General features: G+C 35.3%; 3 protein-coding genes across 3 annotated transcripts; 2 read left to right on the top strand and 1 right to left on the bottom strand.

Moving 5' to 3' along the window:
• LOC109847055 (28 kDa heat- and acid-stable phosphoprotein) lies at positions 199–12,617 on the top strand. Its single transcript, XM_020416304.1, has 8 exons — positions 199–381; positions 1,599–1,636; positions 2,156–2,227; positions 2,377–2,460; positions 4,550–4,584; positions 5,213–5,298; positions 10,300–10,365; positions 12,360–12,617. Exons 1-8 carry the CDS (start codon positions 315–317, stop codon positions 12,392–12,394), a joined length of 483 nt encoding a protein of 160 aa, XP_020271893.1. The 5' UTR covers positions 199–314; the 3' UTR covers positions 12,395–12,617.
• Positions 14,116–18,840, top strand: LOC109847048 (E3 ubiquitin-protein ligase Arkadia-like). The gene is made up of 7 exons (XM_020416297.1): positions 14,116–14,200; positions 14,350–14,393; positions 16,454–16,845; positions 17,023–17,300; positions 18,019–18,117; positions 18,278–18,415; positions 18,535–18,840. The coding sequence occupies exons 3-7, from the start codon at positions 16,533–16,535 to the stop codon at positions 18,679–18,681; spliced, it is 975 nt and encodes a 324-aa protein (XP_020271886.1). The 5' UTR covers positions 14,116–14,200; positions 14,350–14,393; positions 16,454–16,532; the 3' UTR covers positions 18,682–18,840.
• Positions 19,616–23,142, bottom strand: LOC109847064 (ras-related protein RABA1f-like). Its single transcript, XM_020416314.1, has 2 exons — positions 22,784–23,142; positions 19,616–20,286 (listed from the first exon to the last, which is right to left on the bottom strand). The coding sequence occupies exons 1-2, from the start codon at positions 22,999–23,001 to the stop codon at positions 19,902–19,904; spliced, it is 603 nt and encodes a 200-aa protein (XP_020271903.1). The 5' UTR covers positions 23,002–23,142; the 3' UTR covers positions 19,616–19,901.

The following is a 24,394-nucleotide window of genomic DNA, read 5'->3' as shown; positions in this document are numbered from 1 at the left end:
TAAATATAAATAAAAGGGTTTTCTTGTAATTTACCATATGTTAATAGTATTATCTTTTTATCCTATATTGAAAATATTCCGTTATAGAATCCACGATAACCTATGTCTTTAAACTAGTGGAGAATAATAAAAACTCCACCTTCCGTTTTGCGCATCAGATTCCCCTTTTATTATCAGCCGTCCGATCAAACACAGAGTCGTATAGTAAAACCCCTAGACCTGGATTAGGGTTTCCTCAGCTTTTAAAAACCCTAGAAAAAGATCTCGATCTCCTTCTCCTTCGATCGATCCGGTGACTGTCTCTGATCGAGATCATGGGGAGGGGAAAGTTCAAGGGCAAGCCAACGGGACGCAGGCTCTTCTCCACTCCTGAAGAGATGGGTAAAATCTAGGGTTTTGGTTTCAGATTTCAGTTCCTTGCTTTGATTTCTTTCATCGATCTGATCGTGTCGAATTTGCTTTAAATATTAATCTATTATTTGATTTGGAGTTTCACAGTCTTCAATTTTACAAGAGTTTTGTATATATATTTGAAAAATAAAAAGGCATTAGGTCCTCAATTTTATGAGCGTTGCGAAGTAAATTTGTTTGTAGAATTGTATTGATATACATAATATTCATGTTTGTATTTTGATGTAGTAATATGAATTTGGCGAAATATGTTAATTTCCCCTTTGGTGTACAAGCATTTAGTTAGGTCTAGTTTCCTTGTATGGATACTATTGTACAATATTCTCGCTGAAAAGAAATCGATGGCCTTTTTCGTAGTCATTATTTTTGCGTTGCTTCTGTTGTTAGCATGCAGAAAGTTGTATCTTTTTTAGTGCACTCTGTTGGTTTATTATCATCCTTGTATATGGAATACATATTTATGTACCATATTGCATGATAGATCTTGTGGCTCTTCGCGTTGTCCGTATCTCCTTTGGTAAATTAATCCCTCTGCAAAAGTATGCAGTGTTATGCATAAATTCTCATGATCTTCTTAAGTAGTATTGCCATGATTCATAGTTCCATGGACTACAAACATTAGGGCCTGTTTGGATTTGCCGCTAGTGGAGAGAAGTTGAGTAAACATGGGATAAATTAAGGGAATACAAAACTTGTTTGGGAAAATTTAGTAAGGAAACCAAGGGGAGCTTATTTCACCCCGTTTGGAAAGTTTAATAAAGTGAAGGGGAAGTAAGGAAATATATGTAGATTTACATATCTAACATTACATGTTATTTCACTCCTTTGGATCTCATCTTGATACAAGAGTAAAATTGTCTTTGTATAATATTCTCTTTTTTTTTTAAGAGTCCCTTGCCTTCCATTACACCCCAAGTTGGAGGGAACAAAATCTCAAGTTCCCACCCCCCCCCCCCAAAAAAAAAAAAAAAAAAAGGAGAAAAATCTACCTCAAATGAATTCAAAAACATGGTTAATATGTCCTCTACCTTCCCTTACCTCATATTAACCCAAACACAAACAGACGCTTATTTATGCGTTGAAGTTGCAACATTTCAGTTATTCAGAAGTGAAATAAATAACTTTCTTCTTGTCATTGAATTCTCTGAGCTTCTAACTTTTATGAACACTCGTGAAAATTTTTGCAGCCACTGGTACCTCAACTCGTCCTCGCACCTTTAAGAAGGTATATTCAAATTTTGTTGCATAAGAAGATAGTTCGACTCTTTTGTATGATTTTACTATTACTAAGTAAAACCTGTAATCTTAATGTCCATTTTCCTGTCTGGAAACAAGAATATTACAATGCTATATTATTTTATTTTTTAACTTTTGTCATATTTTGTATTGTTATCCATTTACGTGAAATCCTTGTAAGACTTTGCACTACTTGTTACCACATAATTACATTTGAACAATGAAAAAGCCGGACTTTTGTTATCATTTTGTAATCGGTATGTACATGCATATTGTGATCGTTATATTGAGGAATAAGTAATAGGAAATATATAAATTTGAAAATTTTCAAAAGGCTAGTGAAAAAATAGGGAATCACACCTCGCTGGGATAACACGATGCAAAAGAGAATCACGATGTCACAGATGTAAGACAGCAAACCTCATTCTTGATATTCGTGCATTTTCATCTTTTAGTATGATAGTAATATTATTAGTATATCTTTAACTTTTTCAAATGTCTCAAACAGGAGGAAGTTGAAGACAGAGAAGAAGAGGAATCAGAAGAGGAATCCGCGGAGGAGTCCGAAGAAGAGAATGAGGTAATGGTTACCCTTTCTGCAGTATCTCGTATTTATCTGTGGATAAGATCTACTTCATGTGCTTTTTATTGTTAGTGATAGTTTAAATTGCATGTTATATCTCATACTGTATCGTGATAAGTTTTTAAAACTATTCAATTTCCTTACAGAAAAGGAAAGGCACTGAGGGCCTCATTGAGATTGAGAATCCAAACTTGGTGAAACCAAAGAGTGTAAAAGCTAAAGATGCTAATGTAAGTCTTCAATGTGTTTCCTTCTAATTCTTGTTTTATATAGAAAGTGTTCTTTTACAACCATCATCAGATGTATTAGGTGTAATTGTTTTTTGGTTGATCGGTTGATGTGGTTTGTGCATACCGCCCAGACTCCCGAGGTGTATAAGACGATAGGTTACATACTTTTTCCTTTAATTGCTGAGGTACAAAAAGAAGTTTCTGTTTGACATTATTCTATTATTAGATAGCACATACTGTGCACCAGTACGTGGAAGCTGTTGCTTTTTAGACGAATGACTAGGATGTTCTGTGACTTCTGTCTACATCAGTAATTTCTGGTTGCCATCGTCCTGTTTATAGAAGTCATTATACTTTTATCTGTTTTCATTCTAATATTGTTGCTGAATGCTTAAATTCTCGCGTATGCATATTTGAAATGTAGTGGAAAGCATTCTCAGTGGCGCTCTGAGATTCTCCTGTTTTGACCACCTTCATTTTCCGTGGCCAAATTCACTTACTTGAAAACTTCACTGCTCCCGACTCAGTTTTCTTTCTCCATCTGCACCAAATTCTGGTGCTTAATCATGTTGAATATATTGATCTTATGTTCCCAGTTATCATGAACACCTCTGACCATCTATAGTGATAGAGTGCGCTCAGGCTCCTCCACAGCCCGTTCATCCACTCCAAATTCATATGATCAGGTCACTGCCAGAAGCTGGAAAGAGTCTAGGAAAGGTGACATTGTAGGCGTACGTGTCTGATAAATACCTAACAGCAAATAAATTACATAGAATATTGCTTTTGGAACGGAAGGTGGACGATGATTAACAGAAACTACCTAATGATCATTTGATCATAGCTAGCTGGTCAACTTCAAAAAAATCAATTGTGGTGTCTTGAGAAGATGTAATTTTGACATTTGAGTTCCACTTCTATCCATTTTCTCAAGTTGAAATGGTTATCTATGCCTCACTTATTCTTATAAATCACTATTCATCAGATAAGGAAACTGCTGGTGTAGTGCTTTTAGTGGAATTTTTGTTGAGCACACAAGTGCCACACACAAGAAGAGAGAGCAAGCAACAAAATAACACAAAAATAACACAAAAATAACAAAAAAACTTCTTACAGATGGTTTCAGGCAGGCAAGCTTACCTCCACTTTCACAAACTTCAAAACTAGTACAAGTTTTGCATGATTCAAATTTTTAAATCCTCACTTACCTGATACCACAGGAACCTGAGTATACCCTCACTCAAGAGCCCAAAGATTTTTATACTCCTCAACACTTACACACCTGTTTTATAACCTCCAAAGAGAAGTTGAAGAAGCTAAACATTAATGCCTCATTTCATCTTCCTATGCATTAGATCTTCAAGCTTCCGTCCTTTGCATACTCTAATGTTGAGTAGCCTTTCAATCTTCCATAGTCAACACCTGCATTCTTTCTCATTGATGAGATCTGGGGAAAATTCTACTGTTTTGCCCTTCCGGGATCAATGTTAGTTCTTTGAGTTTCACAGATGAAACCTTCAAATGAGATTAAGATTGACTTTTGCTAGTCATAGTCACCATTCCCAACATTGGAGCAACACGAATGTCATAAATATCATTCCCTCTGTGAATTTTGGGCATCATTCTTTTGGTGTATATATGTATGTGTACAAGCAAGTTAATTTAGATTTTATGAGTTTGCTATACTATATTTGTGCAAGCAAGTTAATGTGTATTTCATGAGTTTTCTATACCATATGTTATGTGTGCAAGCAAGTTAATGTACATTTTATGAGTTTGCTATACCATGTGGTGTATATTTGAGCCTGCCGTGAATAGCCTGTTGCCAGTCTAGGGCTCTGAAGGTTGCCTAACCATTTTTTTGTGACTATCTATTTACATGAAGTCAATTCCCTATATGTTACTTGGGATTTGTGGTTATATATTCTGTGGGAACAAATGTGACTTTTAAGTGCTTGTCAAATTTATGCACATGTGATTTGTTACATGGTCTGAGACCTATGCAACTATGGTTTACTTCCTTACTTTTCTTTTTATGTTTGTTTTAAAGCACATACTTACGTAACATAGATTGTTTTATATTCCGCAGTTTGAGAAAACAACTGAGCTTTCGAGGCGTGAAAGGTATGTTGATCACCTATGTGCTTTCAAATGGCTTCCTTTCTTTAATCCTGTATTTGACAAGTGTAAATAAACCATTTCAAGTCACTTTCTTTCTTAAATCTCCTATTTGTTTATAAGTTATTCATGAATTTTATGTTATTGAGAGACATTGTCGGGCATACTTATTGTCCTTGTTGCCCTATTAGTAGAAATCTTGAGCACTACTCAAGTCTGTGTTTTCCAATTTAATTAGTTTTCTATGATGCTATTATACAGGCCTCAGCTACAATTCTGTATTCAAAGACACACCCGTCAATCTCAATCCAATAAATTCTATTTTAAAAATTAAATTTATTGGTTTTCTCTTGATTTTTGTTAGAAGGATATCACTCTCACCGTTTCCCCTGCACTGTGTCATGCCAAAGGAATCTTTCGTCAAATGCTCATGAGTTTTGCTGATAAAATTCTGCTTTAGTTATTTTGGTTAATGATTCATTGTCTTTAAGTTCTGCTATGCGGTTGTTTCCTTGATCATTATTGTTTGATGTCATTTCTGTTATGCTCAGCAGCTCAGTAGTTGGGTCATTTTCCCTGTAGCGCATGAATGTAGCTCGTGTATATTCATCATTCCTACAATCATTTCTTGTAGGGAGGAGATAGAGAAACAAAGGGCGCATGAACGATACATGAGGTTGCAAGAGCAAGGAAAAACAGAACAGGCCAGGAAAGATCTAGGTAACACGAAGTTTATAATTTTCTTGTCTTTAATACATCGTAGTGTGTTATGGCTAAATGGAATAGCTTTTAATTTTAACGGTTTTGAATGAATAAAACTTTTCACATGGCTCGATGGAGGGTCAAACGACGACGGATTCATCCCAAACTTGGTATGTTAGGGTTTTAGAATATGTAGATCAAGTCCAACGGAGCGGATCATCCATAATGTCGCTCAATCATGTGATTTTAGAGACGTCAAGGAGGAAATCCCCTCCTATGACAAGGATACTCATTAATCTCATATATATATATATATATATATATTATATATATATATAGAGATGAGCTTGTGTCAACTTAAGTAATAGGAGGCATTGTCCACCAAACTTTTTATCCACCCATTTGTCTTAGATTTGTGCCATCAAGAGATGCACAAATCTCAAAAGGCAACATCAATGGATAAAAAATTGGTGGATGATAGCTCCTATCCACTTAAGTTTACATAAGTTTTCTATATATATATCAGAAAAATAGAGAAGAGCTGGCAGCTCTTCTCCCCCGTGAGCTGATAGGTCCATGACATGTGGCCCCTACTAGTCACATTGGTGTGGGGGCTCACATGTCATACACTTGACGACTCACGGGGAAGAGAGCTGCCATATATATATATATATATATATATATATATATATATATATATATATATATATATATATATATATATATATATATATATGAGATTAATGAGTATCCTTGTCATAGGAGGAGATTTCCCTCCTTGTCGTCTATGTGGCACAATCCTCATAAAATAGCACAAATCCCCACAAACTCACACACTCTCTCCTACTTTATGAGGATGGTGGGTGATTGTGCCACATAGGCGTCAAGGAGGAAATTCCCTCCATGATAAGGATACCCATTAATATATATATATATATATATATATATATATATATATATATATATATAATATATATATATATATATATATATATAGAGAGAGAGAGAGAGGAGAGAGAGAGAGAAAAAATGGAGAAAACTTGTAATCAATTGCTACAGTTGGTAGTGATGTGGCATAATCTTGTCCCTATATCTACATTGGAGTTGGTGAAGGGTGATTGTGGCTCTATCTTCAAGATGTGATGTAGGAGCAAGATTATGCCACATCACTACCAAGTTGCTTTAAGCAACTTGGTACCAAGGTTCTCCATTTCTCTCATATATATATATATCATATCATACTTCTTTTAAAAGTACGAGTTTGAAAAAATCTTTTCATGGTCAATATTACTCTTTAACTTTTTTTTTAAATATTAAATTGTTATCATATTCTATTCTAATTATCCTATCTTCTTTGAATTGGCAATTAAATATTTTATCATATTCATAATAAGACTTAACATGTTATTAGATAAATGAAATACGTTTGATATAATTCAAATCTTTTACTTATTTCAGTTCGTAGAGAACTACAAATATCCCCTATATAATTTAATTTATAGAAAAACATCTAAAGTTTCAAAACTTACAAAAGAACACTCAAAATTCAAAATTTATAAAAAACACCCTGAGAATTTCTAACCCATTAGTAAATTAAAAACATAAGAATTATAAATAGTCTATAAATAATTTATAATCTATAGAAAAATCCTATAACTTTAAAAATGTTGCAAAAAACCCCTAAAATTCATAATTTATAAAAAACACCATTAGAATTTCTAACTTATATACACTAAAATGAATATACAAAAGTATTAATAACCCCCAGAAAATTAAAAATTTGCAAAAAAAATATCATACTCCCTTTAAAAGTATAGGTTTAGGAAAAAATTTCATGGTCAATATTACCTATAATTTTTTTGAAAAGAACATAACTAATTGAAAGTCTATTAAATTTAAAATTTACAAAAAACCCTTAAAGTTTAGTACATTACAAATTACTCCTCTAAAGTTTAAAATTTTCAATGATTTTTTGTAATTTCTTGATTTCAAGGTAATGTTTAATAGTTTTGTGTATTTGTAAATTATAAAATTTAGGCTGTTTTTTATAATTTTTAAAACTTTTGAGGGTATTTCTTTTGCAGTTTTCCAAATTTTCATTATGTTTTCAATGTAATGCATAGATACGTCAATTAATGATGATATTAATGAGTAAGTCGTTCTTAAAATGTATTACGCCATAGTTAAATGTGCGCATCACTATTCCTAGACAGTATAGTTTATAAATGCAAAAAATTTCAGACAATTTATATAGCGGCTAAAAGGAATTTGACTTTAATGTACTATTTTTTATAAATTATATTTAATGTGAATCTAACATATAATTTTAATACGTTTGATTGATTGACTATATAGGTATATAGCCCATAGATTTCTTTACTTTCTCACATGAACTAATATTTGGCGGTTAGTAATTTAAATTATTACTTTTAAATTTAATATAAAGCGGAGCTCTAATAACATTTATTTATTTACCTAAAGGACAATACAATCTCAATACCTTTTTTTGCATGAGATTTGTTCCATACGCGTATCAAATTAGTAACTAAAATAATAATTATTTATGTTTAAATTAGGATGATTGTAGTTGGTCACTCATTATAGAATTTTCATGAATACATATACCTTACTTTCTATAGCTATTTGCATTGTCCATGTATATTTTATAAATTAGCTGTTAATTTGATATATTAAATTACTTTTTCTTTGTATAAATTTCTTTTTTGACTTTTGGATTGTGTAATCACTATATCATCATTCTAGCGTAGAAAGGACCTCACTCTAAATGGCTTCAAACAAATATTTGAGTTGAACTGAAGTATATACTATTGCTACCATGTGTATATATTTTTTAAGAAAACTATATCAATATTTTTAAACAAAAAAGAATATTCTAACATCTGATATTATAAAAACTAAATATAAGCAATTGAGTGATTAGCAAAAGAGAACTTACTTCAGAAAAGCATGAATAATAAGATAAAGAGGAAAGATAATGGTATTACCAACAATACTACTAATAGCAAGCTATAATGTAAAGTTAACCTATTTTGTGGAGTCTAACTATTGGCTATAAACATTGAGGTTTCCATATATATAATTTATAATTTATTAAAAATGGTCATATAATCTTATATAATAAAATTAATTTAATATTAAATAGTAATATCATTGTAATAATATTATTATTAGGAAAAATTCTTTGTGGACCAGTATGTTCTTTATGATATATAAGCTATACACTCCAAATTCTTATGTTTTTTATAGAGTCAAAAAGTTTGAATACAAGGCTTTACATTTTGCTCTCACAAGAGCAAAATCTCTTTAGCAGATGTGGATATTCCTTATAAGTTATATGTTCTATGTATAATACAATTGTCCTAGGCAAGTGAGTTATAATAGCATTTTTCATTCACATTGTTTGGGACAAAATTTGATAGAGACCTTGCATCAAAGAAAAAAGAAATTTTTATATTCTATATCATAATCTCCCTGCTCTAATTTCGTAAGAAAATAATTCTTTATACTTTCAATTTTACTTCTATAATAAGGAGAATGAGTTATAAAATTGAACGAGAATATTAGATAATATAAATATGAGTGATATCACAACTGAAAGTTAATATAATTATAAGCTAAACTATAACTAAAAGTTTAATGGACATATTACAAATAAATTGACATGCAAAATTCCTTTACGAATTGAATGATCACCCATTTTTTGAAGATTTCAATATACTAATAAATGGAGATGTTGTATTAGATCAATGTGTTTATAACTCATAAATAGTAGATCACGTGGCCACAGTCTGAGTTGAAGGAAACAATGATATTATTTCATTTGAGAGAGAGATTATTGAGTTGATAATCAATCCCACAAAAAACTTTATTTTTTTTATTTTTATTCAATTTTTATCAATTTAAATAATCATCATATTCAACCATTGTACGTGCATCTCAACTAGTATATATATAGTTGATCTTATGTCAATTTAAGTGGACACCAAGCCTTTGTCCACCAAAGTTTCTATCCACTCATTTATATATATAAAAAGACTCTTCATATCATACAAGGATCCCTAGGCAACATGAGTGGATAGAAACTTTGGTGGATCATCCACACTTAAGTTGACGTAAGAATTGCTCTCTCTCTCTCTCTCTCTCTATATATATATATAAACTAAAAGTTTAATGGACATATTACAAATAAATTGACATGCAAAATTCCTTTACGAATTGAATGATCACCCATTTTTTGAAGATTTCAATATACTAATAAATGGAGATGTTGTATTAGATCAATGTGTTTATAACTCATAAATAGTAGATCACGTGGCCACAGTCTGAGTTGAAGGAAACAATGATATTATTTCATTTGAGAGAGAGATTATTGAGTTGATAATCAATCCCACAAAAAACTTTATTTTTTTTATTTTTATTCAATTTTTATCAATTTAAATAATCATCATATTCAACCATTGTACGTGCATCTCAACTAGTATATATATAGTTGATCTTATGTCAATTTAAGTGGACACCAAGCCTTTGTCCACCAAAGTTTCTATCCACTCATTTATATATATAAAAAGACTCTTCATATCATACAAGGATCCCTAGGCAACATGAGTGGATAGAAACTTTGGTGGATCATCCACACTTAAGTTGATATATATATATATATATATATAAATATGGTTACTCAAATAGGGAGCTTAAATAATGAAGTGACCACCTTAAAGAAGATTTGCTTTAACATGACAAAGAGGCAACTTCATTCATTAACCCGTCTATTGTTTTGGAAGGCTGGTCATTTTCACAGAGTTATTTTCATAATAAATCGCATAATCCAGTTTATTTATTTTTATGGGTAGAAGTGTTGGCGCATGGTTATTGTTCAGTAAATCAACTTAGGTTCATAATCAATTGGAAGAAAAAAAAGTGAATTCTGCATTCACTGGAAATCAGCACTTCTTGTTTTCTATCTACATTGCATAATGAACGTCTCGATGTCATTTTCAGAACGCCTAGCCTTGGTCCGGCAACAACGAGCAGAGGCTGCGAAGAAACGAGAAGAGGAAAAGGCTGGTATGCTATCTATTTCCCATTGCTCTCTTACCTTAGCGCACTTTTACGGATGTGCCATATTATTTCTATCTATATAACCTTGTATTTTTCTAGCCTTTCCATTTGAAAATTTATGCCTCTGATGCCTCCTATTGTTTTTTCTCCCAATTACCATTGAACCAACTGTTTTAGTTTCAGCGTAAATGAAAAAACTCTCTGAACTTTTAAGAGTTTTTAATGCATAAAACCCCCTAAACTTTATAAATTAGTGAAAAAACCCATGAACCTTCAAAATTATTCAAAAATTATGTGAACAGTTGGAAATTGTTAGCGTGAAGGGGGCAAAATGGCCAGATTGGTATATTTTGTAGATGCTTGGTGACATATTGGTATATTTTTTTAGATTGGTATATTTGTCAGATTGGTATATTTTGTCGACTCCGGCGCCAAATACATCTTAAATTTGGCCGGAGTTACTGTTCCGACCAGTGCTGACGGGATTTCTTACATAAAACCCCTTCATTAAAACCCATTGTGCTCCTAACCCCCCCTTCTCCACCCCCTCTCCGTCCTCCTCATCCTCTTCAACCTCCCCCTCTCCCTCATTCTCATCATCCTCTTCCTCCACCTCATCCTCTTTAACCTCCCACTCTCCCTCCTCCTACTAAATTCATCCACAGCTGCTAGTAGTTCAGCTAGCTTCTTGTTTGAGAAAATATTATCAGCCTTCATCCTTTCCCTAAACCCATACGTTGGAATCCTTGCATTCAAGTAGGCTTCAAGCAACAACTCATGTAATTTCATCATATTTCTGAACCCAGCTTGCCTTCATCCATTCTCTTTCATGCGCTTAACCAAATCTTCCCCCTCAAATAGAAGTTTATTTTTAGCATATATCCTTAGAAGAGCATCATAGATTTTTTATGAAACTTTATTTCCCAACTTCAATGTTTTCTTAAATACTTCCTCAGCCTTATCTACACAACCACGACGACGTTTAGCCTCACATACTTTCCAAACCCTCTCAACATCAGAAGCTTTGTCAAGAGAAGCATATAGAGGGAGAACAAACTTGCAAGCCATAGATTGAATCATTAGATCAGGCCACATTCCCTCAGCTTTCATCTTCTCCACAATCTGTTCGATGCTATGATGATGATCATGATGACGAGGTTTTGTTGAAGAGGATGAGGAGGAAGAGGATGATGATGATGAGGGAGAGGGGGAGGTTGAAGAGGATGAGGAGGAGGAGGGAGAGGGGGAGGAGGAGGAGGAGGTTAGGAGCATGATGAAGTTTTAATGAGGGGGTTTTATGCAAGAAATCCCGTCAGCACTGGTCGGAACAGTAACTCCGACCAAATTTAAGGTGTATTTGGCGCCGGAGTCGACAAAATATACCAATCTGACAAAACTAAAAAAAATATACCAACATGTCACCAAAGCCTCTACAAAATATACCAATCTGACCATTTTGCCGTGTGAAGGGTAAAAGGTCTGAACTCCCATATTCAAACAAACTCTGCATAAACCTAAACATAGGTCCTAAACATAGGTGACGGCAAATTTTCCAAAGAAGAATTTTTTGATTTAAACTCATTCCACCTTTTTATTTTACAAACCGACCGACTTTTTTTTTATTTAGCGGAATCGACCCACTTCTCGGCCACGTCAGCAACGTGGCCGAGAAGCGGGTCGATTCCGCTAAATAAAAAGGGAGTCGGTCGATTTCGGTAAAAAAAAGTTGAAATGGGTTTAAAACAAAAATTTGTTCATTTTCCAAAACTTGACAATTTTAAACTAAATTGCCGCAGTCGTCGTATTTTGAAGATTTGAACTTAATTGCCATCAGTCGTCATAATTCCAATCCTGATTAACTCCATACGATTCACATATTTTTCCCGGAGTAGCTATTATCAACACCTCATCTCGATTACATTCCCATATTTGTGATAAACTTTTCAAAAAAATTTGGTATTGTTTTGTAAATTAATCTAGCTTTTCTCTTGATATGACAGCAAAGGAGACGAAGAAAGCAGAAGCCCGCAAGTGATAATGCTGTTGTTGCATGAAGAATATTTATTTTACAGAAGAAATTATGTAACTTTCGCCTCTTAGTCAAACATGCGTTGATGAGCATGCTTGGACTCCACTTTTCATAATTTGGGCAAATTGTGTTACTTCGTTCTATTATTTATTGACATTAGGTTTACTACAATTCTTAGTAATATTACTATTTTAGTTGGTGAATGAATGGGAAATAGTCTTGTGATTTATTGAGAAGCAACGTAGAGTATGGTTTAAACTTGAAGGCTAAGATTGGCTACTAAAAGCTCATTAGCTTAATCAATAAACTCTGGAGCTTTTAAAAATCGTGTAAGTGGTTTTACTCGATGAAGTACAGACGTGTTAATTAAAATTTTGTGATATATTTTTTTTACTCCTCTTCTGACTTATCTATGTGACTTCTCTATGTTACGAATTACATACATAACAAATGTTTTATTATATATGAATATCCACTTTCTGAAATTTGTCACCGTTTATTACAGACGTAATTTCCCTAAACGATTGTTGAGAGAATCATTTGCTAAAAATAATTCGATCATGTGATTGATATGTAATTAGCTAAAAACATGCATCCCTGTACGAGAAATTGCAAAAAGCAAGACAACAATATACAACTTCTTGGGACATTTGTGAGTAAAATGACTTCATCTAGCTAATTGTACTTTCCTCGCAAACATTGATTTCTTGATGATGCAGTAGATTATTCTAAAACTTAATGAGATAAGAAATTGATTTCATGTTTTAATTTCTTTTTCTTTTTTGGTTTGATGAGAGAACTTCTTCACCATCATCATTCGGACCATGGGTATTAAACCCCGTGGCTAGGAGATACCCAACGCACGGTATCAGATATTCTAGTAAATTAAATTCTTGGCTAAGAGGCATCCCAACACACGGTATCGGATATTCTAGTAAATTAAATTCTTGGGGGTGCTTATCAGAAGAGTCTCACCTGAGAAATTTGAGTGCTACTGATAGGTGCCCTTATTCGAAGACAATTACATTGATAGCTATTTATAAACATCAATTAAGAAAGGGAAAATTTAGGGCTTGTTTGGATTGAGGGGAATGAGGGTGAAGGGAAGTTAGGGGAACCATTCACCTCCATTCACCTTGTTTAGGAACACTTAGGAGGTGAAGTTAATTCACCTCCATTCACCTTGGTTCACCCCCTAATAGTATAAAAATTGTTACCCCCCAAATTGGGGTGTAACCAAGGGGAAGGGAATTCTCTTCCCTTCCCTTCCTTTCCCTTCCCTTCCCTTCACTCAGTTTCCCTTAACTTCCCTTCACCCCCTACGAATCCAAACAGACCCTTAATCTTTATCATGTTAAGGGCGCGTTTGGTTCACATTTTTTCAGCCCGAAAGCCGACACAAATGTCTATTCTGTGTCAGATTTCGGGCAAAAACGCCTCTTTTAGAGGTGTCTTTGCTCGAAATACACAGATGGGACACATCTGTGTCAGATTTCAAGCACAAAAATTGAAACCAAACGCGCCCTAACTGGGCTGGGCATGAGTGCAGAAACATGGGCTGGCCCACCTTGCCCATTCCAGAACTAATTCGCAACCGTCCATCTCGGCACGTGCCGACCATCTGAGATGGGCCCATCTCAAATTTCGGGCGTGCGAGCGTTATCCAATGAGATAATTGTCTGAGTTTACTTAAATTAATATCTCTCTCGTTTCTCCTTCATTTATAATTACTGCTTAATTGAATATAATCGCCTCCTCCTAATTCCTCTTTCGTTTCTCAAGAAAGAATTCGAAATCCCAGCGAATTCTGCTGTGAGTTCGTGATTCCTTCTCTCTTTATCGGAATTTCCCGATTTTTTAAAACTAATTTTGCTTTTCCGTGAATGCGATAGAATCGTGCCACGTGGAATCTTTGTTCTTTAGCTCATTCCTGATTTTTTTTTTAATTTTAATTTGTTTAGGATCGAGAAGCTGAAGTTTTGGGGGGGGCGTTGGGTGATCGTAGGTAAATTTTATTTTATTGTATCGTTTCTTTTTCTGCGTTTATTTTGTGTTTCTGGCACAATTCCTGCACTTTAATTGAATAAATTTGTGGGGGAAATGGGTGGAATTCTTGAGAGGGGAACATTTTTCTTTAGAAAAATTTGTTTTCTTGATAATGTGAGTTGGTTTTATACTGAAATTGCTCAGGGAAATTCAATGTATGTGGAGAAATTCAAATGCATGTGAACTGTTTGTTAGTATAATTTGCGAATTGACAATAATTGGGTTTTCGAGACCAAAAAGACATTAAATAGATGAACGTGAGTGAGAATAGATGTGTATTTTTTTTAAATGTTTCTTGTACATTTTTTCCCCGTAATTCGGAATGGTTTTTATGCTGAAATAACTTGAGGGAAGTCCAATGCATCTTCATCATAACCACAGTTTAGAGTAAGTCTCTTAAAGGGAAGGGTGATGATCGAACCGAGAGATGATCATAGTTTCTTTAGGTAAATTTATTTGCTATCACTTTTCTAGGTACATCTTTCAGCATTGTTTAGAATGGTGTCGAATAATGTCTCGGGGTGGCAAGAAGTGAACAAATCTCGAGCAATTTGCATATTCTTAGTCAAGAATTGAATTTAAGTGAATATGTAATTTCAAGTATTATTCTTAGTCAAGAATTGAATTCAATCAAGAATCTGATTTGCACGAAGATGTTGGAGAATGATGACCAGACACAGTATGAGTGAGATAAATTTAGGAGAGATCTGAGAGCAAACAGGTTCTAAAATCATAATATCAGCTTGTATAAGGAGACAAATGAAGGAGAAGTCTGAGAGTAAACAGGTTCTAATTAAACATAGAAAGCATAATAGATGCCCTTCATATTCTTCTAAAGAGACTGATGAGCAATATAAGAAAAAGAAATCTTGATTTCATCTAGTCATGCCTCGTTCATTTAGCTTAATCCGAAGAAACAGTTGTAAGACTCTAGACATTGGTAACTCTTGCTTTTTTTGTTTGTGTTAGTCTGTGATATTCGTTGATGGGCCCATAACCCAGCAGCTTAATCTTTTCCCATGTAGAATTTAACCATTGATGTCATATTTGTCTGTGTTATTGTGTTATTGTGTAATATTCATAAATCATTCGTCGTAATCTATCACCTTAGCTTTTTGGATTCCATGGTTATCTGGTGGTTACCTAGTAGTTTAATTCCTACCAAGGCATTTTTTTGCTGTTTATAAAAGGTTTTGAAAAAAGAAAAGAAAAGAAAAATCTCTGAAAGCACTCGTTACCATCTTCTGGTTCTAGGTCTGTTTAAACTTCAGTTTCAAACCTCTCTTATTTTCTGGTTTTCCTAACCCCAGTTTGTTTACATTTGTTGACAGCAAAGACTGCATTTTTGTGATTCAAGACTGAGATATCACCCAGTGACTATATAACTCTCCAGAAAAAATTAAAATCTCCAGCAGTTATCATGGGCCAGAACAATATTCCATGCATTCATCAAATGCTTTATCCCCACTTGCGTGTCTGTCACTATTGTGCTGATCCCCGCATTCTTCCAGGAGTATTCCAAAGCAATACTCCATGCATTCATCGAACGCTTTATCCCAACTTGCGTGCCTGTCGCTATTGCGCTGATCCCCGCATTCTTCTAGGAGCCTGCCAGAACAATACTCCGTGCATCCATCAAATGCTTTATCCCCACTTGCGTGTCTGTCACTATTGCACTGATCCCCGCATTCTTCCAAGAGCCTTCCAGAACAATATTCCATGCATTCATCAAATGCTTTATCCCCACTTGCATGTCTGTCAATACTGCGCTAATCCCCACATTCTTCTAGGGGTCAGCCAGAGCAATACTCCATGCATTCATCAAATGCTTTATCCCCACTTGCGTCTCTGTCACTATTGCGCTGATCCCCGCATTCTTCCAGGAGAAAATGCTTTCGGAAATACTGCAGACAGGAGAACATTTTACGAAAGTCAATACAATGGTTTACAAAACTATCATAATTTTCCAAATTTTGGTCTAAGTGATGCTGGCCCATCCAATTTCTATTCCTCTTCCAGGTTTCAGCCGTCTTTTAGCAGCAACTTCCCTGCTTCTCAAAGTAATTGGTCCTCTTATCACTTGCCACCTACCGACTATATGAACGAGTTTGGTATAAATAGTCGATATGTGGGCAGTATCAGAGAATTTGGCAAAATAAAGAATGAGGAAATCCCTCTAAGAAGCTTTAATTCTTCATCATCTTTTCTACCCTTACACCGTGGATTGCCGCAGTGGGAGTCATCATATTTACAAGGGACATTGTCTGATTATAGAAATTTTGAGTATCCTGAATACCAAGAGAGAGGTTATATCCGAACAGAAGAGGAATATCATAGATATCTGAGGATGACACTTGATTGGCAGCTCTGGCTTTCTTGGAACTACAACCGTGCTATCACTGATTTACATGGTACACACTTGCCTGAGCTCTTTGTAGGAATTAAGCTAAATTTATTACTTTTTCACTTGTTTATAAAATATAAAGAAACTTATCTGCAAGTCATTCGCTCTTCTTGCTGGTCTCAATTTGATTTGGAATAGTTTTGGAAAAGAGTAAGAAGTCTAACCAGATTCTTTCTTTTCACAGATTTCAATCCTACATCTCAGCATAATCTTCATCAACCTCTATCACTTGCGCAGACCATGCAACTTCCATATTATGGCCGTCAACTTCAAATACAAGCACCTTACTTTCAGCATTCTCTCGATACCTCAAATCTATTTGGTTTAAACCCTGTTAGTCTAAGTTCAAGTTCCACATTTCCGCACTTGCTATTGAATGCTGAACATATTATCAGGGATTATTGGGAACAAAATGCAGCTCCAAATTTTAGTCATGCAGGTGGAAGGATCTTGCCATTAGAGGTAAATTCTATTGTTGTGACCTGTTGTTTTTTCTTTTTATATTGTTTTCGCCTGTTATATGGTTTGTGGAATGGGCATGTATCATAAAACTATTTGCACAGCATTTGATATTTGAAGTGGCTGGAGTTCTGACACCATTAATCAATAAAATTTGGTAGGATGGTGGCCTGCAAGCTGTCAACAGTGCAAATTTGTGTACATTAATGGATACCAATATTATCCGCTAACATTTAAAACACTCGGAAAGTTAAGCGGTCCTGCAGCTGCCACTACCCAGTAATTATCTTGCAAAGACAGCCAAGTCATTGAGTTTTTTAAGGTTCCAAAAACAAAATCTTTAGTTAATACAAGTTTAAGAGAACTGGGTTTTCATATGGAAAGATAAATACATTCCTGGTTATAGTTAACTACTAGTAGGGACCACTTGCATTTGATTTTATATAGGAAAAGTAGTGCAGAGTGGATGTTACAAGGCAAAAGATAACATCAGAGATACCTATAACAACTAGACTTCTCTTCATCTAGGAAAGATAGAGTCTTCTCTCTCTGAATATAGAGCCTTCTCTCTCTAAATACTTTAATTCTGATATGCTAAAGCTATAATATTTGCTTTCGCTAGTTTCTTTTGTGTTGCCGTGATGAGTTTTATCAAAGAACATATGAATACTTAAGCCCAAGGTGCTAAAGCTAATATAACTAAGTTGATTTTACTGTGCAGGACGCTGAGCTTATGAATGTCCGTGAGCTTCATAGCGTAGAGAATACCATTGACCCTTTTGAAGATATGCGACTGGATACAGACGGAATGGCCTATGAGGTAAAATATGAATCCTGCAATTTTAGCTAGTTTTTGGGTATCCTCGGAAAATGGAGCAAAATTTTGTGGACACCTGTATGATATCTTATGCTTTCACATGCAAATTGCTAAGATTTCGTCATCTCGTCTTTCACTAAAATTTTTCCAATTGCCATAACAGGATCTCTTAGCCCTAGGAGAAGAAATCGGCAACGTCAATACTGGCTTGGAAGAAGAATCTATTACAAAGAATCTAAAAACAAGCCTGTACAATTCACAAACAGAATATCTACCACCAAACCAGTGCATGATATGCCAGGTACTTTGTTTCAGTTCTGGAAGCCAAGCTTTTCGTACCAATTTCTCCAGCTTAGCGTAAATTATCTAGAGTAACAGACTTCCATCTCTTAGTTGTAATGTGGATTCTTAATTTTTCAGGAAGAGTTAAAGGAGAACGAGATCATCGGTATTCTGGATTGTGGCCATAATTACCATGAGAAGTGCATAAAGGAATGGCTGCTAAATAAGAACTTGTGCCCGATCTGCAAAGAGACTGCATTGGCTAGAGATAACAGCGAAGGATGAGGGTATCGCTAATGCTGGTTGAACTTGCGTTATGATTCTGTAAATAACTTTCTCTTGTACTACATACATTCTTTTACCAGTGGTTGTAGAAGTTAGACTTCAAGAACTGTACAGAAATAGAAATGTAGATTTTTGGACTTAAATTTTTTTTTTTTTTTTCACTAGCATGTTAGGTTGTATGTGCCCTGCAAGTAATCGGCTCTTCCAATGAATTTTTCTCTCGTAAAACCGCCTCCATTTTCTGTCTTGATTTCTGCGGTTCAATCATTTCAATTTATTATCTTGATATACTAAAATAAAAGTGTTGACATTCTTCACCTTGATCTTTAAGAATTAAGTTGCTAGTCAAATAACATTTAGGCTCTAGTCCCTAGTTGTCCCCCTCCTGCTTTTTGAACTATTCTGAGTGTCTCCTTGTAACCCAAAACTATTGAATCTTTTTATTTCCTATTTCTTAAACTAATTTTGGTCCCAGGTTTTAGTCCGGGAGATGAACAGAGACGTATCTAATAGTTTATGGGGCAAAATGGTACTACGTATAATTCAGGAGGAGTAACGAATTGAATTGTTTAATGGTCATGTAGATGCCAAAAATAGTTTAGAGGGTAAGAAAATTTAGGAGGTAAAAATTTTCCTTACTGAAGAGAAAAAAATTCTCGCACGCATTGAAATCTTAAGACTGCTACGTATCCAAGAAGGAAGTTGGCTTTAGATCACCATGAAACTGGTGTCATGCAGAGACCTACGCCTTGAATAGCCTGCACAGATTGTTTGATCCAAATCAAGACACCTCAAAGCTACAAGATTTGGATTCATCCATGCCATCTTTCAACTGGAAAACTGGAAGGGGAAAAAAAAAAGAGGAAAAAAAAAAACCAAGAAACCATCTACCAAGAGAAAAAAGCCATCACTCAACAGGCAGCATAACAAGGGCTAGCACAAGTATCAACATTTAGCGAGCAGGACTTTTCAATTACGATATGAAATTAAGCAATACAATGAATGATGAAATCAATAACACTCTCCGGTACAACAAGATGACAATAAATCGACAAATCCCCGCCCAAATTCTTCTACCCAACACAAAGAGTTTTAAGCCTTCTCTCCGCGGTCATCACAAGTCAGATCCGTGAGAGACATGCCTCCCCAAATAAATAGGCTCAGACTCAGCGAGCAGAAGAAATATACCGAGGGATCATACAATCCGTGAGCTGATCGCTTCAGTTTGAGCAGCAACCAGCTTTCTTCACCGCCGATACGTCATCTTTCGAGCCAACATTGATCGTCTGCCCCTTCGGCAGATAGATTTGGGTGAGAACTTCAGTAAAAGCATTCTCTACATTCATCGATTCGAGAGCAGAGGTCTCCATGAAGAAGGTGTTTTCCCTCTCTGCAAACGACTTTGCGTCCTCTGTTGAAACTGCCCGGAGATGGCGCAGATCTGCCTTATTTCCTACGAGCATGATGACAATGTTGGTGTCGGTGTGATCCCTAAGCTCCTTGAGCCATCTCTCGACGTTCTCGAATGTTACATGACGGGTGACATCATATACTAGAAGTGCACCTACTGCTCCACGGTAGTATGCACTTGTAATTGCACGGTATCTGTTGAAAGCGGAACAAAAAGAGAAGATATATATTTTAGAACCTCAAAATCACATATGTCCTAGTTTTCAACATCTCCAACACCTTGGAGCAATGATGAGCAGCATCTAACAGAAAGGCAACAAAAAAGAAATGATACAAGCACATAAGACGAACAGCAAATATATGCTAGCAGATAAAACATTTGGAAGAAAAGATAATTTCATCCAAATCGCTCGAAGTAACACGTCGTCCTATTTTTACCAAAACAAATCATCCTAATAAAATTTTGCAGAAACTGTTGTGAAATATAAACTACTTAATCTTTGCTAATGCTCAACTTTTGGTAGTACAAGTCAACCCTAGTAATTGTCAATGGAGACCAAACTATAATAGCATTCCTTCACATATAGATTCTCCAGAGACAATTGAAAAGTTCAGAGAAGCTTGATTCCGCGACTACAAAATGCAGAATTCTCATACAGAAGAATTGGTAGTCAATAGACTGCAAAATAGAAATATTATGATCTCTCATGGAGAAGGCCAGAAGTATAGCAAGTACGTAAACAAATTAGATTGGACAAGCTCTTCTTTCACCTCAGCAAATCATGAGGAACAGGACTACTGCCAAGAGTTATGTTGAGTTACTGAATGATGATATATACTGAATGTCAAACAGTTGACTATCCAGTCAGAAACAAACCACTATCTGAAGATGGCGAATAGACCAAGAAAGAAAATCTATTTTCCATCCTTGTGAAATAGGAGTTACTTCATACAAACCCATCGCATAACGAGACTAAGTTTTACTCTTGAAAGCTACTTTTAGAACACGAGATGCTTTTGATAGATACCAAATAAGAGTTATACCACTAATAAAGTTTCACATAACCTTTTATAAAGGGGCAAGCTGCACAGGTAAGGGTCAGCAATGGGAGATGAAATAGAAATCATTGATGCATTCATGACTTTCACACGTGAAGATAACATGTACTTCAGAAAAAGACTGGATATTTGGATTCAAGAAGTTTGGTTCATTTATGTTCCCGCAAGCAAATATTTGACTCCTTACTTGAGAAGGAAGAAGGGATTGTCAAGATGAAATGCCTGAGCGAAAGCTTACACTGAGGCTGAGTTTCAACGAACACTGCAACGAGACATGAACAGAGTCAAGGTGTTGAAGGCAGATTTTACAGGGACATCGAAATCACACACAGTTTGATGGTAGAGAGAGCAATGACCCCAGGAGAGGTGAGGTGGCATTAAAAAAAGACCTATAGTTTGTTGCAAGTGAAGACTCGATGATAAAATTTTCTTCAATCTGTTCTAGAGCCTGGAAAACAAGCCAAGTGGAGACTGTTAAGGTAATGCATTGTTTTCAAGTGAATAGAAGAGATGGAACCATAGGATTTATCACCAGTTATGAGTTGATGATTGAAAAGAATTTGATGCGATTACTTGCGGGAAGTTGGAATAGCCATGATTGATGTTAGATATTTACGAATAGATAAAAAGTATATAAACAGTCCAATAATAGAGAAAGGTCAAACTCTAGGATTTGAGAGAAGCAAACTCTTAAAACTTCATTTAAAGATTCAAAAGGACACTGATTGACTCTAAGCAAGTTTAAATCTCTCTTCCATTATTTCTCACATGTTCGTGTGTCGATTTGGCAGAATTACTATTATTGTTAGGGTTCTTTATTTTTGCCTGTGATTGTTTTCTTTACACTTTTCTTTTTGATTCTGTGCTTAATCTTGTTGAATATCATCCAAGTGTAACACCCTGTGACCGCTGAGTCCTTTATGACTTGTACCGTTGTGATTAAGAAGGTGTGATCATATATAAATTTCTTACCCTTCCTATGACATAGCTTCATTGCATAAAGGTTTGAACTTTGAATAGGTTCACTAGGGGGCACGGCGTCCTCTATCATAAATAGGGTGCCTGCCGTATCAATATTTGGACCCGATAATCTTCAAGAACATCCATTTACGATCCACTCGGGACCATTCCACACCAACTACCCTATCCTCTGAATATATCCCGCATCCACTTTATAATTTTCGAAGTATAATCGAAATAAAACACTAACATTTGCACAAGTAGCATAAAATGTGCACCTCCAAACTATACCTTCCTTTGGTAACGTCCAGATCTATTCATAAAGCCAATACCCGCATCATCTTAAAATGCAAGCCTATAAGCGTATCCAGATCAAACCCCCAATGAGCTTGCGTGCATGCTTTACAGTCCAAAAACTAACCCTAAAACTTAAATGCATCCGACATTACATCCAAAATCCGAATATTTCAGCCCGATACGATTCGAATTAGCAGATTACTGGCCAAATATGATCATAATCACAGTTAATAGCCTTCATTCAGACAAAAAACCGAACCAGATCTGAACAAAAACGAACCGGAAAAAGAGAGAGAGAGAGAGAGAGAGAGAGAGAGAGAGAGAAACTGAAACAAATCTAGGGCTCAGATCCGATGAGATCTAGAGAATCCATTACCTCTCTTGGCCGGCCGTGTCCCAAATCTGAGCCTTGACGACCTTATCGTCGACGTGGATGCTCCTCGTGGCGAACTCGACGCCGATGGTGGATTTGGACTCGAGGCTGAACTCATTCCTCGTGAATCGCGACAAGAGGTTCGATTTCCCGACGCCCGAGTCTCCGATCAAGACGACCTTGAAGAGGTAATCGTAATCGTCGTCCGCTCTATACGCCATCGGGCTCCTTTCTCCTTCTTCCTCCTCTTGATCTTGGATCGCCCTCTCTCGTCTAGAGAGAGAAAGAGGATGAGAGAGAGAAAGAGAGAGTTTTTGAAGGCTCGCTGAAAAAAGCGAGGGAACTGAGGAGAGAGAAAGAGAGAGGGAGAGGGGGGGCCTGCTCTTGATCTCGATCCGTTCCGAGAAATCCGAAACGGATCTGGGAGGTACGATGCTCCGCGGGAACAGGATACGATGGGTACGCGGGTCCGCGAAGTGGGGGATCGTTCAGGGAGCGGTGGAGCTCGTTAAGAGGAAGAGGGAGGGCTTCTGCTTGTGACCTTAATTTAGGAGGACAAATTATCAAAACCAACCTCTTTTGCTATTTAATTCCAAAAAAATACCCTTTTTAATAATATTTTTAAAAACCGACATGGTTTCAGCATTGACGCTGAAACCAGATCGGATTTTTAAAACAAACTTTCGAAACTTTACGGGAGTTGAACTCCCGTGAAGTTTCATAGTTTAAAATTTTTTTTAACTATGAAACTTCACGGGAGTTCAACTCCCGTAAAGTTTCGGACTCCTTTTCACAAAAACCGGCCTGGTTTCAGCGTCGAGGCTGAAACCAGATCGGTTTTTATAAATAACTTCAAAATAGGTATTTGACGCTGAAACCAGGTCGGTTTTTGTAAATAACTTCAAAATGGGTATTTTTTAGGATTAAATGTGGGAAAATGTTGGTTTTGAAAATTTGCCTAATTTAGGACCCTCGTAATCGAGAAATTGTTTAATTTTTAAAAATTAAATAAAATATTAAGCAGTATGAGATTTCTGATGCTGATGTCGAGATAAAATAAGACCAAATTGATTCAATTACATCTTAATGGACCGCTTATTACTTGATAACTAGATGTTTATGCGCGTGTGAGATGCAAAAAGAACAGTATAAAATCATGCAAATTTATAATTTTGATGTATTTAGGGGGGTGTTTGTTTCACCAAAAATTTTGGTATTTGGTATGGATTACAAGTTTTTGGATCAAAAAGTGAGTTTTTTTTTTTTTTTTTTGAGATTCCATATATGATGTTTGTTTTAAGAAAATTTTTAGAATATTAAATCCCCAAAGTGTAAAAAATGTCTAATTTTTAGAATATGTCAAATCCTCTCAATTTGAGAGGATTTTGACAAATCTCATTAATGTGTGTGCATAACTCTCAATTGGAAAGGATTTAACAAATCTCAATTTTATTTTTTTGTGGGAGGTAAGCTCACTAAGATAGCATATTCATCATATTATAAAATTTTAGCATATGGTAATGCTACAATTTGAGCTTGAAACAAGCAAAATATTATAAATTGTAGTATTACAAATCCTAAAATATTAATGAAACAAACAACATTTTAAAAATC

This window comes from Asparagus officinalis, chromosome 1 (assembly GCF_001876935.1).
Source record: "Asparagus officinalis chromosome 1, Aspof.V1, whole genome shotgun sequence".
Lineage (NCBI taxonomy): Eukaryota > Viridiplantae > Streptophyta > Magnoliopsida > Asparagales > Asparagaceae > Asparagus > Asparagus officinalis.
Note: the sequence above shows the minus strand (reverse complement) of the source record. Positions and strands in the feature narration are given on the sequence as shown.

What these genes read in the sequence shown, in the direction of transcription:
- LOC109847055 (XM_020416304.1), top strand. Translation starts at nt 315, where the DNA reads ATGGGGAGGGGAAAGTTCAAGGGCAAGCCAACGGGACGCAGGCTCTTC. An exon ending in GTCCTCGCACCTTTAAGAAG is followed by an intron (nt 1,637 to 2,155) that starts GTATATTCAAAT and finishes TGTCTCAAACAG; the next exon opens with GAGGAAGTTGAAGACAGAGA. An exon ending in ACGAGAAGAGGAAAAGGCTG is followed by an intron (nt 10,366 to 12,359) that starts GTATGCTATCTA and finishes TTGATATGACAG; the next exon opens with CAAAGGAGACGAAGAAAGCA.
- LOC109847048 (XM_020416297.1), top strand. Translation starts at nt 16,533, where the DNA reads ATGAACGAGTTTGGTATAAATAGTCGATATGTGGGCAGTATCAGAGAA. An exon ending in TGCTATCACTGATTTACATG is followed by an intron (nt 16,846 to 17,022) that starts GTACACACTTGC and finishes TTCTTTTCACAG; the next exon opens with ATTTCAATCCTACATCTCAG. An exon ending in GAAGGATCTTGCCATTAGAG is followed by an intron (nt 17,301 to 18,018) that starts GTAAATTCTATT and finishes TTTACTGTGCAG; the next exon opens with GACGCTGAGCTTATGAATGT.
- LOC109847064 (XM_020416314.1), bottom strand. Translation starts at nt 23,001, where the DNA reads ATGGCGTATAGAGCGGACGACGATTACGATTACCTCTTCAAGGTCGTC. An exon ending in GACACGGCCGGCCAAGAGAG is followed by an intron (nt 20,287 to 22,783) that starts GTAATGGATTCT and finishes CGCTTTCAACAG; the next exon opens with ATACCGTGCAATTACAAGTG.